The sequence below is a fragment of the Choloepus didactylus genome, chromosome 10, assembly GCF_015220235.1.
Source record: "Choloepus didactylus isolate mChoDid1 chromosome 10, mChoDid1.pri, whole genome shotgun sequence".
Classification (NCBI taxonomy): domain Eukaryota; kingdom Metazoa; phylum Chordata; class Mammalia; order Pilosa; family Megalonychidae; genus Choloepus; species Choloepus didactylus.
The window spans coordinates 114373097-114393608 of NC_051316.1; the positions used below are offsets into that span (position 1 = coordinate 114373097).

Genomic DNA, 20512 nt, shown 5'->3' on the forward strand with positions numbered 1-20512 from the left:
GTCAGGAGGAATGGGGGACATAGGAAGAGAGGACGAAAGGTAGTCGGGGGAATAGCCGGGTTAATATGGGAAGGGAGGAGCGGCCCGGGCGCGGAGCGGCGAGGGAGAGGCGGCTCCAGACGTGGAGCGGCGAGGGAGAGGCGGCTCCGCAGGGCGGCGAGGGAGAGACGGCCCTTACCTTGCAGGCGAGGAGAAGGGGAGGTGGAGAGGCGTCCGGGCGAGCGGGTGGTTTACTGGACCGCTGCGTGGAGAGGACCGGCCCCACGTTGGGCGCCAGTTGCGGTCGCAGTTGATTTATCTGGGGGGGGGGGGCGGCCGGTTGCTGAACCCTCGGCTCTCGGCGTTGCTCGGAGGGTACCGGCGGCGGGGGCTCTTTCCCGGAGGCGAGGGCGAGGCGGGGGACTGGGCCCGGTCCCCGGCGGAGGCGTGCAAGGTGTGGAGGGCGGCGAGAAGGAACAGGCAGGACACGGTTCTTTGAGGGTGAAGAAGCCAAGAGAGTTTATTAGGGGTGAGCACAGGTTATATAGGCTGGCATAGAGGGCGGGGGTTGTTACAAGTCAATGCTGAGGGGATAAAGGATAGGATTGGTTCTGAGAGGGTGCGGTTAGGATTGGTTCTAAGAGAGCACGGAGGTTGTTTGAAAAGGGGCGGGAGTTGCTCTGGCAACGGTGTCTGGCAACAATGTATGCACACTGGTGGTGATGGGAGTTGCACTGGCAACGGGGAGTGTCCGGGCAAGATAAGGGGGTGGGGAAAAGGCGGTTCCCTCCGGCAAGCCTCCCCTAACGGTGGTATTTTGGGTGAGGAAATGGGGCCTGCCTCTGGCCTCACTTTCCCAGGCCTGGGGGGCTGTGGAGGGCGCTGTCGCCCGTGCCCACCACCCTCCCCAGGGGCGGATCCGGTCCCCTGGCCCAGGCCCGCCAAGTTGAAGCACGTAATCAGTGTCCCGCAATATTGTATTTTGGCTTACCTTGTAGATATCAAACTTGCAATGTGTCCTAATTCTGTGTATTATTTCCTCTCTCACTGTGGCCATCCTCTGTTGTACATCCAAAGGAATCCGTCTTTTGGTTTGTAGGAAATTGGCTTCATTTTTCCATCTAGTACGTGCCCCTTTTCTTCTGTGTGTCTGTTTCTCTATTTTTTCCTTATTCCAAAGAAATAGGAACTTGCAACTGGGAAATTGGGAATCTTTCTTTCGTTGATTACAGGGCACTGACATGCCAAGAATTAGAGAAGCTGCCTTGGACCTCCCTGTGTTTTTTCAACTCCTTTGAAAGTCATGTATGCCAGTACATGTGAGGGCTCTGTAAGAAAGAGGGCAAGTTCTGGGGATGAGGTCGTTTTTTAGAAAGAAGAACTCCTGCGGTTGGGTGGGAGAGCAGAGGAGCCTGATTGTTAACTGCTCTATTCTGTTCGGATAACGTGTGCAGTTTCCACTGAGGCTTGTCATGATGGCTTGTTTTAAGGCTTAGCTATTGTGGTGTCTTTAGCATTACAGGTAGGTCTGAGCAGCAGTAATACGTCTAAGGAGGAAACACTGCGGAAGGTGGAGAGGGGTTCACGTATTGTCACTGTTGTGCCCCAGGACACAAAACTCGTATTACAGGTAAGCAAATTTTTTCATCTGTCTTTCTGATTGTCATTAGGCAGTCATTACCAAATAGAATGCTTGCAGATTGTATTTTAGTCTCCTTTATTGTTTATAATCATTTATTACAAGCCTGTCTTTGCTAGGTTTTTCTTTGTAGCTTTATACAAAGGAATGTTGATACAGGCTTTGCCCAGTAAGGCTATGAAAAGGAAGCTTCTTTTGAAAATCAAAAGATAAATTTAGAGCACAGATTCTGCCAAAAGTATGCTCATTTTATAGCTCACTTTGTGGTATTTTCTATGAAGAGTTAGGAGGTAAAAATGTTTATTGTGGGTATTTAAATTTTTTCTATTTAATTAAAATGTTATTGCTTTGATTTATTTAAGATGCCAAGGGGAAACTTAGAAGTTGTTCATCATCGAGCTCTGGTTTTAGCTCAGATTCGGAAGTGGTTAGACAAGTAAGTGCCATTTATATGACTAGTTAGCTTGCTGTTATGACTTACGTGTAAAGTCAGTAAGTATTTCTATTACAATTTTTACAACTTGTAAGTCTGAAAAACCTTCATTCTAGATGTCTTTAGTGAGATTCTCACAAGCTTTTTTCCCTTCGTATTTTAATTTTAATCCTTATACAGCATGGTAGACATTCTAGTGGAAAGAATCAGGAAGCTCATCATATGAAACAGGGTTTTTAACCCAAAGTGATCCATTTGGGCTTTAAATGGCTTGTGAGGCCAGGGAAATTGAACCTCAAACTTGTCAATATATATTTATTTAGGTAGATGGCCCAAAGCTTTCAGCAGATTTGCAGAGGGATCTAGGACCTAAAAAAGTCTGAGCATCTGTCATGAAGGAGATGATCCATGGTTGGAATCTATTTGGGGGAAACTTATACCACAAAGATCTTCATTAACATTTTGTTAAAAAAAAAAATGTAGTAAGTTCCCTAATGATTATCTTTTATGCATATTTGGGGATGTAGTCATAAGACTGCCATGATGACTAAATCACAACTTTTAAGAAGCTAAATGAACTTGGTACCTGACTTTTCCATTCTTTGGTTTCAGAGTGGAAATCCAGTGGTAGTTTTTGGCATTTCAGCTGTAATCTGATTATAACTGCTTGTGTAATAAAGAAAACAGGCTGGTTCCAGTGAAGTGAATTTTTGTGAAATACTTTTTATCCATTCTCTCTTTTCTCACAGCCTTATGTTTAAAGAAGCATTTGAATGTATGAGAAAACTGAGAATTAATCTCAATCTGATTCATGATCATAACCCTAAGGTAACTTTCTCAATCTAACATTTACCCTAGTACTCTTTAGACATGAACTAATATGGTCTGAACTAAAATGTTTTGTCCTGTGTTTTTTTCGGTAGGTGTTTCTTGAAAATGTGGATACCTTCATAAAACAGATAGATTCTGTAAATCATATTAATTTGTTTTTCACAGAATTGAAGTAAGTATTTTAATTTCCATAATTTTTTTCTTCTGGTTAAGGAAATCAAACAGCTGAATAGCTAGAGAAGAAAAGTTACTTACTGTTCACATGTTTTTAATGGCTAAACTGTCAGATGCCATATGTGCTGGTTTTTGCTCTTATCCCCTCTTTTAAAAACAGTCTATTTAAAACTAACTTTAAAACATGTCATTAAGAATTATTATTTGACTTAATTTTTAAGTATACATATGTATATATAACAGTTTTTCTTAGGAGATTGAGATCAAAGGATGTCTTTCTCTGACATGATTTTTATTCTAACTTTTTTTTTTTTCCTTTTTAATTTTTATTGAGATTGTCCAAAGTGTACAATCAGTTGCCCTGGTACCCTCATACAGCTGTGCATCCATCACACTTAATTTTTGTTCAATTTTTAGAAACTTTTCATTACTCCAGACAAGAAATAAAGTGAAAGATGAAAAAAGAAAAAAAGAAAAGGAAACTCGAATCCTCCCATATTCCTAACCAGCCCCACTCAGTTGTTGACTAGTAGTGTTGGTATAGTACATTTGTTACTGTTTATGAAAAAATGTTGAAATACTACTAACTGTAGTATATAGTTTGCAATAGGTATGTATTTCTTCCCTATATGCTCCTCTATTATTAATTTCTAATTGTATTGTCATACATTTGTTCTGGTTCATGGAAGAGATTTCTAATATTTGTGCAGTTAATCATGGACATTGCCCACCACAGAATTTAGTTTTATACGTTCCCGTCTTTTGATCTCCAGCTTTCCTTCTGGTGACATATATGACTCTGAGCCTCCCCTTACCACCTCATTCACGCACCATTTGGCACTGTTAGTTATTTTCCCATCTTGCTACCAAGACCTCTGTTCATTTCCAAACATTTAAGTTCATCCTAATTGAACATTCTGCTCATACTAAGCAACCAGTCCCCATTCTTAAGCTTCGTCTTATATCTTGGTACCTTATATTTCATGTCTGTGAGTTTACATGTTATAATTAGTTCCTATAAGTGAGACTCTGCAATATTTGTCCTTATGTGTCTGGCTTATTTCACTCAGTATATTGCCCTCGAGGTTTTGTCATCAACCCATTTTTTTTTTTTTTTTTTAATATGGTTTTGTTCACACACCATACATTCCATCCTAAGTAAATAATCGATGGTTCTCTGTATGGTCTTATATTTATGTGTTCACCACCTTCACCACTATCTATATAAGGGCATCTACATTTCTTCCACAAGGCAGGAGGGAGAGTCAAAGAAGGTAGAGAGGCAAAAGAAAGAGGAAAAAAAATAATAATAATAACAGCTGGGAAGCAGCAAAAGGAAAAATAACCTTAAATCAAAGTAAAGAGTCAGACAACACCACCAATGTCAAGTGTCTAACATGTTTCCCCTATCCCCCGTCTTATCTGCATTTACCTTGGTATATCGCCTTTGTTATGTTAAAGGAAGCATAATACAATGATTCTGTTAGTTACAGTCTCTAGTTTACTTTGATTACATCTGCCCCCCAATGCTTCCCCATTTTTAACACCTTACAAGGTTGACGTTTGCTTGTTCTCCCTCGTAAAAGAACGTATTTGTACATTTTATCACAATTGTTGAACACTCTAGATTTCACCAAGTTACACAGTCCCAGTCTTTATCTTTCCTCCTTTCTTCTGGTGTCTCGCATGCTCCCAACCTTCCTCTGTCAACTGTATTCATAGTTATCTTTGTTCAGTGTACTTACATTGTTGTGCTACCATCTCCCAAAATTGTGTTCCAAACCACGCACTCCTGTCTTCTCCTATCACTCTGTAGTGCTCCCTTTAGTATTTCCTGTAGGGCGGGTGTCTTGTTCACAAAGTCTCTCATTGTATATTTGTCAGAAAATATTTTGAGCTCTCCCTCATATTTGAAGGACAGCTTTGCTGAATATAGGATTCTTGGTTGGCAGTTTTTCTCTTTCAGTATCTTAAATATATCACACCACTTCCTTCTTGCCTCCATGGTTTCTGCTGAGAGATCCGCACATAGTCTTATTAAGCTTCCTTTGTATGTGATGGGTTGCTTTTCTCTTGCTGCTTTCAGGATTCCCTCTTTGTCTTTGAGATTTGATAATCTGATTATTAAGTGTCTTGGTGTAGGGCTATTCAGATCTCTTCTGTTTGGGGTACGCTGCACTTCTTCGATCTGTAATTTTATGTCTTTCATATAAGAGATGGGAAATTTTCATTAATTATTTCCTCTATTATTGCTTCTGCCCCTTTTCCCTTCTCTTCTCCTTCTGGAACACCAGTGATACGTACATTCTTGTACTTTGTTTCATCCTTCAGTTCCCAGAGACGTTGCTCATATTTTTTCATTCTTTTCTCCTTCTGCTCCTTTGTGTGTAGACTTTCAGGTGTTTTGTTCTCCAGTTCCTGAGTGTTTTCTTCTGCCTCTTGAGATCTGCTGTTGTGTGTTTCCATTGTGTCTTTTGTCTCTTGTGTTGTGCCTTTCATTTCCATAGATTGTACTAGTTGTTTTTTTGAACTTTCGATTTCTGCCTTATGTATGCCCAGTGTTTTCTTTACAGCCTCTATCTCTTTTGCGAAATCTTCTCTAAACTTTTTGAATTGATTTAGCATTAGTTTAAATTCCTGTATCTCAGTTGAAGTGTACGTTTGGTCCTTTGACTGGGCCATAACTTTGTTTTTCTTAGTGTAGGTTGTAATTTTCTGTTGTCTAGGCATGGTTTCCCTGGTTACCCCAATCAGGTTTTCCCAGACCAGAACAGGCTCAGGTCCCAGAGGGAAGAAATATTCAGTATTTGGTTTCCCTGAGGGTGTGTCTTAGAAAATTGGTTCCTGTGATGCCTCTGGTCACTGTGCTTTTCTGCCCAGCAGGTGGCACCTGTTAGTCTATAATTGTTGACTGGTGTGAGGAGGTGTGGCCGTGTTCCCCCAGGCTCTGGGGTCTGGTTCTCAGTGGAAAGGGCCCCACCCCTTTCCTCTTAGAGGAGATAGACCCCCCTAGAGGGAGGTCATTAGCATTTCAATGGTCTCTCTCTCTGCTTGTGCTATCTCCACCCTTCTCTGAGTCACAGCACTGGGAACTGAAAATGGCTGGGGCTTTCTCCACTGAGCCAAAAAAGAAACAGATAGTCCCCTTGAGACCTAGTCCAAGGTGACCCTCCGGCTCTCCAAGGTCAGTCGTCACGCAAAGCCTCTGTCTGTTTTTGGGGGATTCATACCTGTAGTGAGCAGTTCACACTTGCTACTTGAAACCCCAGTTGGAGCTCAGCTGAGCTATATTCGCTTGCTGGGAGAGAGCTTCTCTCTGGCACCACAAGGCTTTGCAGCTCAGTCTGTAGGGGGAGGGGGTCTCCCGATTTGGAGCCGCAGTTTTTACTTACAGATTTTATGCTGTGATCTTGGGCATTCCTCCCAATTCAGGTTGGCGTATGATGAGTGGATGGTGTTGTTTTTCCCCCCACAGTTATTCTGTATTATTTACTAGTTGTTTCTGGTTTTTTGTAGTTGTTCCAGGGGGACTACTTAGCTTCCACTCCTCTCTATGTCGCCATCTTCCCTCTCCTCTCTATTCTAACTTTTTAATGAAAAATTTTGAACACACAGAATGTCAGTGAGAATCCTGTACCCACTACCTTGATTCTATAGTTCATATTTTCTTTATTTGCTTTATCACTGTGTACCGTCTGTCCATCCATCCATTCATCTTTTTTTAGATGCATTTCAAAGTTAACTGGAAATCTGTCCACTTTCTCTCTCAACATTTCACCTTGCATAGCATTAACTAGAGTGCATTCTTTATTGTGTGTTTTTTTTTGAGAGACAATTTATCTACAATGAAATGTATGAATCATAAGCGTGTCATTCAGTGAATTTTGGCAAATGCATACTTGCATGTAACCCAAACTCCTATCGAGATAGAGTACATTTCCTTCACCTCAGAAAGTTCCCTCGAATCCTTTCTTAGTTTTTGCCTAATCTAGAACTTCCTATTAATGGAATCCTGTAGTTTTTGCTCTTTTGTGTAAATAAGCATAGTTCACATGGTGTAATGTTTTCAGAGCCATCCATGTTGTTGCATGTATCACTAGTTCATTCTGTTTTATTGCTCTGGAGTATGCCATTGTGTAAACACCACAGTTAATTTATTAATTCCCCTGTTGAGTGTATCTAGTTGGGCTGTATCCAGTTTGGGGCTAATATGAATAAAGCTTCTGTGAACACTATTGTATATGTCTTTTGTGACGTGTTTTCATTTCTCTTGATTGGTAACTAGGAAAGGAAATGCTATGTTATAGGGTTGGTGAAGAGTTAGTTTTATAAGAAACTTTGACTTTTTCTAAACTGATGTGCTTTTTAAAATACAAGTAATATAGCAAAATTTGACGACTGATTCTTAATCTGTACCTTGCTTAGAATTCAGTCTGGTTTGCCTGATTCACTTTGATGAACTCCTAAACATTCAGATTAGAAATTAAATTAGTCATAAATTTCTCAGTTTTTTATCACATATGTGTATTTTTATTATAAAACATTGTTTCCTAACAGCCGTTTTTATTGTTTTATCAGCATGCCTGGATATACGTTAGTAGTTTGATAGCTGGGACACAGGTTCATTTAGTGACCTTTTAACACACATCTTATCTTAGGGAAGAAGATGTCACAAAGACCATGTACCCGCCTCCAGTCACCAGCAATGTCCAGCCATCCCAGGACCTTGATGGGACAAAAGTTGACCTGATCTGTGATGCTATGAGAGCAGCCATGGAGAGCATGAATCCTCACAGGTATGTACCCTGTCACTAACTGGCATCTTCTGACGATGGAAGTGTATGGTTAGTGGTCCTTAATCAGCTTATTCATCTTTCTCATGCTGCTGTGCTTCACTTACCACCTCAGGTACTGCCTGTCAATACTGACATCTCACGTGAAGAAAACAACCCCAGAACTGGAAATTGTGCTGCAGAAGGTACACGAGCTTCAAGGTAGAAACCCCTTCACAGAGAGTGTTTAAACATGGCCTGGACTGTTGCCAGTCTTGTGGTCTTCTGGAGATGGGGTAGACCAGAACCATCCCCATTACTGAGTCATTGCCTTGGCACACATTTAACATGCCCCATATTTTGGTTGCTGTTTTAAGACCCAGGTTAATTTTTTTGAGTGCTGCCCCACAAAGTATATACAAAAGAATGAAAAAAAAAAATTCAGTTGGTGCCCAGTTCTGCCAAAAAAAATGTATTGCTTCTGTCTTTTTGGTTATGTTGCTAGGTATGTGGATTTTTTCCCCCAAATGTCTTTGTTTTGTTTTCTTAAACATGGACAGGAAATGCCCCCTCTGTTCCTGATGCTGTGAGTGCTGAAGAGGCCCTGAAATACTTGCTGCTTCTGGTAGATGTTAATGAATTATATGATCATTCTCTTGGGACCTATGACTTTGATTTGGTCCTCATGGTAGCTGAGAAGTCACAGAAGGTATGTGGAGCTAATACATACTTTTATCTTCATCCTCTTTGTGGTTCTTGTTTATATGACCATGGTAGTATGAAACCCCACTCTTGAGGTGCAGTAACTTGCCTGATGTTACTCTGAGAATCCAGGCCTGGAGGCAGATCTGTGTAGGCTCCAGGGCCCATGCCCTAAACCCCATTCTCTATTTTTTAGCTCTCTGCTTAATGGAGTTTTTTGATTTCTAGGTTGAACAAGTGTACTAAAATTACTTGTTATTTTTAAGATTATAGGCACATGTATGAACTAGTGCTCCTCTTAAAAAGGAAATACAAGTGATTCATATATTTCACTCTGGCTCTCCATCACCTAGCTCTTTTCCAGTGGAAAGTGGGAACATGGGGAGTAGACAGGTTTGGAGTCTCTTTTCCCACCTTAGCATACTACAGTTAGAAAGTTTTAGCACTACTCATCTACTCAGTCTCATTTTTTTGTCTGGTTTTCTGCAGTCCCAGTCTTGTCCCCTACCAGTCTTTCCTTTATCATTGCCAAAGTGATGTTTCCAAAAAGGAAAATTTGTTCCTTTGTTACTCTGCTTAAAATCCTTCATGTGCTCCACATTGGTCGTGGCTGAGGTGGCATCTTCCCAGTAAGCGCCTCTTGATTCTCCCTCTTGCCCTACCACCACGAGGGACTGGCTTAGATGACCCTCACATGTGCTTCCATTCACCCAGTGGTTACCCTGCATGCCACAGGCTGTCTTCTCTATCAGATTGCAAGGTTCCTGAGCATCAGGGTTGTTTCATTCTTGTATGTATCAGATTCTTACTAAATGTTTGTTGATTGAGTATTTTCACCCCTACATCATGTACCTGAACATTCATGTATTGTTTTTTTCTCCATATTGTCCTTGTATATATTCATCCTGTCTGCCCAATGAAATACATTAAGGAAAGAAAGCATATCTTTCATTAGGAAGGAAAAGAACTTCCTTGTGGGGCATAGCACAGAGCTGGAGATGATCAACAACTCAGAGTTTTGTGTCCAATTCAGTATGATTTTATTTGAGTTTTGACAGTTGGTCTTTGCAAATGAAAGGCACGAAAAGCCATGATAAACAGCAACAAGCACAATGCCTTGTACTTTTAGGAGAAACTCGGATGCATTTGTTGAATATCTTTTAGATTGGACTTTTGTTTTCTTTATTAGTGTTCTAGTTTGCTTAATGCTGCTGCCAGAATGCAAAATACTAGAGATGGATTGGCTTTTATAGAAGGGGGTTTATTTGGTTACACAGTTACAGTCTTAAGGCCATGAAGTGTCCAAGGTAGTGCATCAACAATCAGGTACCTTCACTGGAGGATGGCCAATGGCATCCAGAAAACCTTTGTTAACTGGGAAGGCACGTGACTGGCGTCTGTTTGCTCCCAGGTTGCATTTCAAAATGGCGTTCTGCAAAATGTCTGCATTAGATTCCAACGCCCGTCTTCAAAATGTCTGTCTCAGCTACTCTCAGCTTCTGTGCATTCTTCAAAGTGTCCCTCTTGGCTGTAGCAAGCTTGCTCCTTCTGTCGGAGCTTATATAGTGCTCTAGTAAACTAATCAAGGCCCAGGCTGAATGGGTGGGGCCACACCTCCATGGAAACTATCCAATCAGAGTTATCACCCACAGTTGGGTGGGTCACATCTCCATGGAAACACTCAAAAAATTACAGTCTAATCAACACTGATACGTCTGCCCACACAAGAATACATCAAAGATAATGGTGTTTTGAGGGACATAATACATTCAAACTGGCACAATTAGCCTATGAAATAAGTGGTTATTGTGAGACTTACCTAAGAATGTCATTATGATTCCAAGTGAAAAATATTCAATGCATATTATTTTAAAGCATTTTCCCCCAAACTTGTTCTCTTTATTGTTTAATTTTTCAGGATCCTAAAGAATATCTTCCATTTCTTAACATGCTTAAGAAGATGGAACCTAATTATCAGCGGTTCACTATAGATAAATACTTGAAACGGTATGAAAAAGCTATCGGCCACCTCAGCAAATGTGGTAAGTATGAGAGTTACATGCTTCTTTCTGCTTCATTCTTTGAAACTAGTCAAGGTATAACTCAAAATACAATGTTAGTTCAGACATAAACTGATTTCAATTTCCACTCCTGAAAACCTTAACAGATACATATGTACACTTTCTTTTGTCATGTGTTCTGAAAATTTGAGTGTTTAGCAAATAAATCACTTTTAATGAACTAGAGGAGTGTCCTAGCTAAGAAAATAGAGCAGATCCTTCTTGGGCTAAACATGGCTACCTTCTAAATTAACTTCAGTGTCTTAAGAAGAAAATTGGTTTATAATTCACATTTTCTCATGGTGTTTACAGCCATATGAGAAACTATTGCTTGTCTGGAGTGAGTGGTGAAGCCCACCACCCAGGGCCCTCAGAGACACTAATTGGCAGTGATGGTGTAGAACAAGTACCCTGTCGGTGTTTTGCTTGTTTTGCTTCCCCTGTTAACACTGTGGGCTGAAATAGGGACAAGCAAGAATCACCTAGGGTGCTTGTTAAGCCTGCGGCTTCCAACTTCCCTGGAGAGTCTGACTAAGTGGGTCTGGGATAGGTCTCAGGAATGTGTCATCTTTTAATAAGCAGGCCCAGGTGCTTCTTATCAAGGAAGTTGAGAAAACCCTGGACCAGCTGGTCATGTATCATGTATAACATAAAAGGAATTACTTTTAAAAAGAACATTGATCCTGATCAGTGTTTCTCATACCTCAGAATCTCCAGTGGTGCTTGTTAAAAACTTAAATTTTTGGATTCTGTTCTCCAGATACTCTGATGATGTAGGTCTTTTAAAGGTACCTTATTGATTTTGTTTGGGGACCATTGTTATAAATGAAATCCATCACACTTCCGAAGTGTAAGTCTGTGTTTGTATGAATCTTATTCCTACAGGACCTGAGTACTTCTCAGAATGCTTAAACATAATAAAAGATAAAAAGTTGTATAATGAAGCTCTGAAGTTATACCCACCAAACTCGCAGCAGTACAAGGTGTGTGGCTTGTGAAATGAGTCTACTGATTTGTGCATTAGTTGGAAAGGGGCGAGGAGTTTATTTCCATAACACTGTCCTTGGTTTCAAGGCTTATCTTAAAAAACAAATTAACCTCATCCCGACTTTTTTATCTGGGGGAATGGCCCTGTCCTGTTCTAAAGAAATTGCCAGGTTAGACACTAGGAGTTACCTGTGATTCCTCATCTGTAATACCATAGCAGCTTCCACATGGGGCTCCGTGCTTCCGTTCTGCCACTACCTCCAGTCCAGCCTCACTGCTATGTATCTGGTCCTTCTAAAAAATGCAGATCTTTCCCATATATTTCAGAATAAAGGGATAAGGTTTTTTGTTGTTGTCTATCAGCTTAAGCATGAGTTCTTCCTCTATGCTACCTACCTTGCTTATATGTTAAATGTACTGTATAATCCTCATAACAGCCTGATAAGGTGTTGTGCACAGTTTACAAAGAAGGAAACAATTTGTCTAAAGTCTCAGAACTATCAAGTGGCAGATCCGGGACACAGAGCCCAGCTCTGACCACAGAGCCTGTGTATGCTGTTAGCCACTGCTCTTCCATGCCATCGCCACCACCACCATTTCCAATTCGTCCCCAGCTTGCACATGACTGTCGAAGATCCAACCCCATCTGCTTCTCTAGCATCAGCTTCTGCCTCTTTCCCCATGCTCAGCTCCACAGAGCTGGTTCCACAGACGTGTTACTGTACGCTGCCTCTGCCATCTCTCTTCCCCTTTAGCCCCACGTGCCATCAGAACTCTCGGGTCTCCTCCTCCAGAAGCCCTTCCTGGACTAGCTGCCAGATGCTGTGCTCACAGAGCAGCCTGTTAGCCTGGTGATGCCACTTACCACTGCGATGAGCAGACTGCCCATGTACTGACTTATCACCCCCACCAGACTTTGGGCTCCTCGGGCAGGTCGTCTTTCTCTCTGTGGCCCTGCCTCACCCCGAGCCTGGGGAGGACAGTGTTTGGCCAGTGGCTGCCCCTGCTCCTGGTCTCCTTCTCCCCCTCCCTCACTGTCTCCACTGCAGGCCACCAGCCTCCTCGCTGTTCCTCAGGCCTTGGGCACATTCCTGCCTTAAGGCCACACTGCCTTCTGAGACCTCTGCCTGGGGCGTTTGCCCCGAATTCTTCACAAGGCTAATTCTTCTCTCACCCATTCTACTCAGAGGTTGCCTCTTCAGAGCCCAGTTTCCTGACAACCCTCTGAAATTGCACTCCCGTTGCCCCCTGCCATCACCACTAGTTCTGTGTTTCTAAGTCGGTTCTGTTACCACAGGAGCTGGAACTTTTCTGCTGTTCTTGTTGTTTGGTTGGTTTCTGTTTTGTTCTGTTTGTAATTTTTGCATTGCTGTTTCCCACTGCCCAGAAGGTGCATATATAATTATTTGTTTACCACTAATTATTTGTTGAGTGAATAAATGACGCATCCCCATGGAGGCTTTGAGTGAAGAATGATTAAACACCGAGTTTTCCTAAGTAATTCAAGAGAGTTTAGAGTATAATGACTGAGGCAGGCTACCTTGGAGCTTTAAAGACACGATTGTTCCTTTTCCGCACTGACTCGTCTCCTCATCTCCTGTCACAGGATATCAGTGTGGCTTATGGAGAACACCTGTTGCAGGCGCACCTTGTTGAGCCAGCAGGGCTTGTGTTTGCCCGCTGTGGCGCTCACGAGAAAGCCCTGGAGGCCTTTCTGACTTGTGGCAGCTGGCAGCAAGCCCTCTGCGTGGCAGCCCAGCTTCAGTTTACCCAAGACCAACTGGCTAGCCTTGGCAGAACTCTAGCAGGTAAACGCTATCATTTATTTATCTACTTCTCTAAAAGTTTTCTCATTTCTTTTTTTGTTTTGTTTCGTAACTTTGCAAATACATTTAGGGCAGCATACCCTGAGACAGTCTAATACTCACTAAAAAAATTAATTTAGAATGGTATATTAATTAGGACACAGGTTAAGCTGCTGCCGTAAGGAGTCCCCAACATGCAATGCATGATAAAGAAGTAAAGGCTGACAAGTCCAAGGTGCCGGGGCATTGCTGCTTCTCAGGGTCATTTAGAGACTTGCCTTTGTGTGGCGCTGCTATCCCTGAAGCGTTGTCCTCATCTCAGTGCTTGTAGCTGTGTCATCCCATTGTCTGTATTCCAGCCAGAGAGTCCTAGGAGAACCCTTACCTTTAAGGTGGAAATGACCTAGAAGTTACACTATCACTTACACTCACATCTTATTCACCAAAATGTGCATCACATGGCCACTTCTTGTAAAGTATAGCTGGGAAGCCATGTGTCCTGTAAGAAAGTGAAAATGCGTTTTGGGATGGAGCCATTCAGATACAGACAGGGCCATCTCAGCAGTGCTTGAAGTACAGGAAGTGGCAGGGAAAGGAAGCCTGCTTTGCCCAGCATGCCAGAGAAGTGTCCACGACACTCAACTCTCAAAAGTTCTCAATGGGAAGGAAATGCTGTTAGCATTTAGAGATGAGAGTTGTGATTAAGTCATGCTCAGCCCTTATCCTTTAACTCACCATTTTTTTCTCGTATTTTTCCATCTGATAACACATCTGACTTTGTAATTATTGAAGCATTATGTGAATAACAAGACTGAGCTGTTTGCCTCAAAATTGCATGTTAAGAAGATACGGTCATCAGCAAATAGCTGCTCTGAAACTCTGTGTAACCTTGAGCAAGTTACTTAACTTCTCTGAGTATCCATCTTTGAGATGACAATGATAATAGCAATAGGGTTATGGTAAGTATTAAATAAATTAAATCCACATAAAGCTCTTAAAATAGTGCCTGGAACAGAATTAATACATGGTAAATGTTAAGTGCTGTTATTACTTTTTGTAATTATTCTCCATGAGCTGTTTTCCATTTTTATTCATGTATATGTAAATATGTGTACTATATATACGTATACATGTAGTATAAATATATAATATATGATATAATCATAATATATTATCAAATTTGCACTGAATTTTTAAGTTTATTTCATATGGACTCATATTTTTACATTATCTATCTATCATTTATTGTTTATTGACATGTTATTGTTCTTAAGGGCATTTAGGTTGTTTTAAATTGTTTTCCCTTGTAAATGTTGCTGCTATGAGGGCCTTGCTCATTGTATACGTGTGTGAGTATGTGTATATGCTTAAGTAAATAACTGGTAAATTTTTTCCCCTACCTTGGTATGGTCTTAAAAAAAAAAAGGCAGTTCTGAAAATATTCCAAATGGTATCCTGTTAAATTTATGTATATATCCTCCTTAGTTATTTGCATTATTCTTTTTTCTTGTTCTTGGGATTATAAAAATGGATGAAAGGATCACTTTTCTTTTCTGGCATTTTCTGGTTATTGGATCTCTTCTATAAACCCTTTCAGTTTTCTAGCTGAACTCTCTTTACCATTGGTGAGAATTCCTTATCAGGCTTTTAAATTATTCATTCTGGCTCCATTGTTCATTTTGCTTTAGAAAAGTATGTTACTGATCATTTATACCTCTTCATACACAGAATGAGGAGATGTAACTATCTTAGCTTCTCTTACATTCTTTTCAGCTGTTACCTTGCTATTTTCCATGCCTTGTGATGGAATACGCCTCTTTCTCTCAGATGCTCAGAAAAGGGCGGGGTGGGGGGTGGGCAGGGGCCAGAGATTTTTGAGAAATGTTAAACACAGTGGAGGCACTTCAGGTACATATTTAACTTTGGCAGTTTGTACACATTCAGCAAAAGAAAGAAAAGATAACTTTAAATAGTGGGGGTGATTTTAACTTTTCTTCAGTGTCTCTCATAGTGTGATTATCACAGCTGGGCTGGGAGTGATTCTAGAATATAAAGACACCACGTGATGCCCAGTATAAGCCAGCCACCTCCATTCACTGCTCAGCCAAAGGAACAGCGATCTCCTCTTGGTAGAGGAAGAAATGGGTTATTGAAAGATACTAAACCAGTTTCCCACATGCGTGCCCTTGTCAGCATTTCCAAGACATTCTTGATTATACGTGACCTTTACCTTCTGTGCTAAATTTAGATTCTAACTGCCAGTTAAGATAAGACCCTATGGTATGTGTACCTATCCCCTTGCAGAAATTTACAACATATATAGTTTGAGGCATATTAAAAAAGAACAGTAATAGGATCTGCTTAATTTTGTTTTCCCATTGTTTTGACATGCTTTCTTGACCCAGGAATCTTTTTTTTTTTTTTTTTGGTACTGTCTTTTATTATCCCGTGGAACGGTTTTAGGGAACACTTCTGAAAATGCTGTTAAAAGCAATTTTATTTGAATATACTCTGAAGAGTTCAGTTTCCCGTTTGTAATTTACATTTATCAACAAAAAAACTGTTTCTTCTTTGTTTTGGTAAATCCTAGTCTTAAGGCAACTGTGGTCAAACGCTTATTGTTCTCTTTGCAGGAAAGCTAGTGGACCAGAGGAAGTACAGTGACGCCGCCACAGTTTTGGAGCAGTACGCCCAGGTAGACTCAGTGCCTCCCTCCGGAAACCTTCCCTTATTAACAAGCAAGGAATTTTCAGATCGCACCTTACTGATCGTGACATTAATTAATGGGACAGTGGGTAATCCTTAAATCCAGAGATATTTTTTGCCCTGAAGGTATTCCATCTTTCTGGCTTGACTTGGAAATCTGAATTCAAAATATCTCAAATTAATTGTAAGTTTTGTGAAGTAGAATACCAAATAGCTCCACTATACTAGTAGTTTGATCTTAGAAGAAAGTACTAAATTAGGTCTCAAGGTAGTTGAACTATTATGGTAACTTTGCCAGAGGAGAAGCAGTGAGGAAGGGCCATTATAAAACAGAGATTGAACTGTAGGCCCACTCCCTTTATTGGAAATGTCTCTTTTACCTCAGGCAGCTTGAAGGGTTCCAGGTTTCCAGCAGACGGTGAGGATAAGTACCCATACGAGCTTTTGGCAGAATCATAAGATTTAGTATGGAAATGGTGAAACTGCACTGGCACTGGCCTTGGACTAATGGGACATGGACACAGATAGTTGGCATCAGATATTACCACTTTCTAGAGTTTTGGCCTTTGAGGAGAGGGCATTTTTTATAGTTGCTAATGGGCACCTATGATACATTTACGTAACATAATTATGCTTTTAAGAAAAGTCACTGTTTTTCATGCAATAAGGATAAGTGAAAAGAAACTAAAATTGTGTATCATTATATCCCAGAAAGAACATAGGTTGGGTGATTGAGCTGAGAACATCAATAAATAAAGCGTGCCTGGAAGGGTAAAGAAATTGGGATAGAAGGAAATACCACCTAATATCAATTGAATGGATAGGGTGCCACCATCTTTCTTTTTTTCTTTGTGAATGAAGGTTATATATATCATATATACGATGTGTAATTTTGTAAAATAAAATGTACCAATTTTAAATGAACAATTGGATGAGTTTTGACAATGTTTACAGTCATGTAACCCCTACCACATGATAATGAACATTTCTAATACCCTAAAAAAGTCCCCTAGTTTCCCTTTTTTACAGTCAGTCTCCCCCTCCACTCCCAATCCCTGACCACCACCGATCTGATTTCTGTGACTACAGTTTTGCTTCTAGAATTTCATACTGAGCATGAACTCTAGGCCAGGCATGATGCTAAGAACTGGGACTATAAGGATAAGGCCAAAAGGTAGATAGAGGCAGCTCAGTAGGCAACTTTGCCATTTGTTACGTTGCATCTGACACCACTGCTGCATTAAACTGTTATCTTCCTTGATATCCCCTGGTCAGGATTATGAAGAAGCTGTGCTTTTGCTATTAGAAGGCGCTGCCTGGGAGGAAGCTCTGAGAATGGTAAGGGAATTTTAAAAATCCTCCTTGTGTTGAGTGCTAAGCAGAGTGGGAGCAGGGGAAATGAGGTCAGCTGGAATCCCTTTTCTTTTGAGGCCAGTAAAATTAAGTACAAGTAGTTCATACCTGATCTAAGGATAAGTGGCATTTTGAAACCCATTTTCCAAATTTATTTTTGATAATTTTGGAAATTAGTTTATCCTCCAAATACGAAGTGTTACTCTTTTTTGCCAAAATGAGCTGAATTTCCTTTGGCTGCCTTGTGGGAGGCCTGCTCCTCTGGAAAATAGCCTGGCCACCTCTGAAAGTGATTATTGCTCCCCGTGTCTGAACCATCCAGTGACTAGAAGTTTTTCTCCCTAAAATTTTTCCATTTTCACTTTCAGGTATACAAATATAACAGACTGGATATCATAGAAACCAACGTAAAGCCTTCCATTTTAGAAGGTGATGGAATTCCTCGTTTGGAAGTATAAAGATGGGGTGGAGTGGGAGAGGAGAGGGTACTCCCTCTACTACAGATCTTTTAGTAATGTGCTGTTATGTGGAGTACATCAAAATTCCCCAGTGGGTATAACATTTAATTTTGATTGTAATTTTTTTAATATACTCAACTACTAAAGGGTAGCACATAAAATATTTCAATGTTGTAAACCTGTGATAAAATATGATTAAGAATCTTTGTATAGAGGTAAATGTGAATATAATGATCTAAATATTAGATAATATTGTATCAATTTAACTAATAGTATTGTGGTAATGTGAAATAATATGTTGAAATATTTAGGGATGAAGGGTCATATATCTGCAAATTCCTCTCAGAAGGTTCCACAAGGATAGTAATGATGTGTGCATATGTGTAGAAAAACAGGGAGGAATCAAATATGGCAGAATGTTAACTGATAAATCTAGATAAAATTTTATGTTTGAACTGTTGGAACTTTTATGTAGGTTTGAAATTTTTCAAAATTAAAATTTTTTAAAAGAGAAGAATCTTTTACAAATAAAGTTTATGTTCCCTAGAAAACAGATGGGTGTTACCAGTTCTAGAATCTTCTCTTTGTCACTGTGACCCCTTAAAAGCAAAGTGGAAAAGAAGGACATTAGTTTGACATACAGAAATCCTAGGTAGTGAGGGTTGATTTTAAGCTCTGCCTTTGAGCACAGCCTACCTCCAAGTGGTGGTGTCTGGCCTTTGCCACAGTAACATGCATTTACACTCTTACCCTACTTCTCTCTTATCCTCCACTGTAATTAAAACTCTGGGGAGAGGAGGCTCTTTCTGTATCATTCACATTAGGCGCCCCAAACTGGAGACTGAAAGCCTCCTTCCTGGCACTCTAACAGTCCATCAAGGCAGCTCTTACTTGGATTTTTTTCCACCAATGAGAACCTAGAAAATGCTGATAATTTCTTTGTATAGGCCTAATACCTATTAATAAAATGTCTTTGGACAGTAGCATTTTGCTTTTTTCCTTTATTTTACTGGTACTCTTAATGTCTTGTCGTTGGACAATAATTTTGATAAATCAATAGATACATTTGTTCAAAATCCATGGGTCTTTTCATGGCTGTTTCGGCAGAAGCATTTAAGTGAATATTTCCCACTATTTTTAATAGCTTTCTGTGCATTTTTATGTGCCGGTCCTTTCCTAGGTTAGATACCAAGTCTTTGTACAGGTGATTTTAGAAATTTAGCTGTAGAGAGCATTCTGGGCTGATTTTAATGAACTCTGAGATCTGGAATTCCATTCTTCTGTTCGTTGTCCTAAAACTATGTAGGTTAATGTGTATTAAAGAAAAACTCTTGTTTGGAAAACCTAGTAACTGGTTTTTTTGCTAAATTCCAATCACTCTCACCCCTCCCCACCTCACAGTTTTTTCTCTTTGCTTAAACATCACGTTCAAGTTATTTCCCATTCTTCCCCTGCCCCAGCCCAGAAAAATTATATGATGTTTTTCGACTCCCAGAGAGCCATGTTCAGCCGCCACAAGAAACGTTTACTGGTGGTTCGAGAGCTCAAGGAGCAAGCCCAGCAGATGAACCTGGGTGAGTGTCTGCGTAAAGATCGTTGATGCTTAGAGGAGCAACATCACACTTTGTCTTAGCTGCTTGGTTCTCCTCCTGTGATTGTATTACTGCGCTGTGGGGAAGTCTGATGCCTCTGGGAAACCCTTCAGGGTCTTTGTATGTCTGTGTTTGTGTGGGTTGGGGAAGGACTCTGGAGGCCCCTAGGGTCGAGCAAGAATGGGAAGGGCTCTGTCAAACATCTCCCCCACCAGAGCAGCCGACTCCTTCTGTGCTTTACAAAATGAGTTTCCTCATCTCCAAAGGTTCCTTTGCTTTGTAAGAGAAAAAAAAATTGATAAACTGCTGGTTTGCAGTAATCATAATTGTATTTAATATGCTCTCATTTCATTTTTTTTAATATATATTTTAAAGGTTTATTTGGACTTAAATACTAACACAGGGGTAGAATTTATTTTAAGCCAGTCAAAAATAACCTAAATTAAAGGTAAAAACAAAACAAACTTCAAGGTATGTACATATACATATAATTCTGGAGATGGGTCTGATAAAGAATGCAGTATATTTATACCTTTTTAGAAGGCTTAAGTCATTGTGTCATTTTTGGTAACAATAATCAGATCTTAGAAAAAATAATGGGTTTAGAAGAAGAGTTCTAGTAATAGAACATAAAAGAACCAAATTATTTTTGATGTAGCCTTCTTATGAGAGTAATATCACATATTAAAAATTGTAGGTTTTAGAAACTGGGTTATGAAATGGAAGGAACAAAGCACCAATAAAAATTATTTCCTCCTTAAATCTCTTTAACAGCATCCCACTGCTTACAGATTAAAACCCAAGCTCCCAAACATGGAACACAAGACCTCCTTTTGTTCCCGAGAAACTAGAAAGGTGGTCTCAATTCTTACCACTTCTTGTTTCATATGACACACCAGCAACACTAGATTGTCTGTAATTCCTGACATACAGCACTGTTTTTTATATTTATTGTCTCTGTTCACAGTATCCATTCTGCCAGGAACTGTCATAACCCCTACTCTCAACCTCAATCCAAATG

At 40.3% G+C, this 20512-nt stretch overlaps 1 protein-coding gene across 2 annotated transcripts in view; it reads left to right on the plus strand.

Moving 5' to 3' along the window:
• ELP1 (elongator acetyltransferase complex subunit 1) overlaps window positions 1-20512 on the plus strand; it is a 100083-nt gene that overhangs the window by 56368 nt on the left and 23203 nt on the right. For both annotated transcript variants that reach the window (XM_037797105.1, XM_037797104.1), the window contains 14 exons: window positions 1494-1609; window positions 1981-2054; window positions 2801-2879; window positions 2975-3054; window positions 7715-7852; window positions 7965-8050; window positions 8389-8537; window positions 10449-10572; window positions 11476-11573; window positions 13184-13385; window positions 16016-16077; window positions 17364-17426; window positions 17810-17870; window positions 19360-19473. In XM_037797105.1, coding sequence (XP_037653033.1) covers window positions 1494-1609; window positions 1981-2054; window positions 2801-2879; window positions 2975-3054; window positions 7715-7852; window positions 7965-8050; window positions 8389-8537; window positions 10449-10572; window positions 11476-11573; window positions 13184-13385; window positions 16016-16077; window positions 17364-17426; window positions 17810-17870; window positions 19360-19473 — 1446 coding nt within the window. The remainder of the gene's footprint in view (window positions 1-1493; window positions 1610-1980; window positions 2055-2800; window positions 2880-2974; window positions 3055-7714; window positions 7853-7964; window positions 8051-8388; window positions 8538-10448; window positions 10573-11475; window positions 11574-13183; window positions 13386-16015; window positions 16078-17363; window positions 17427-17809; window positions 17871-19359; window positions 19474-20512) is intronic.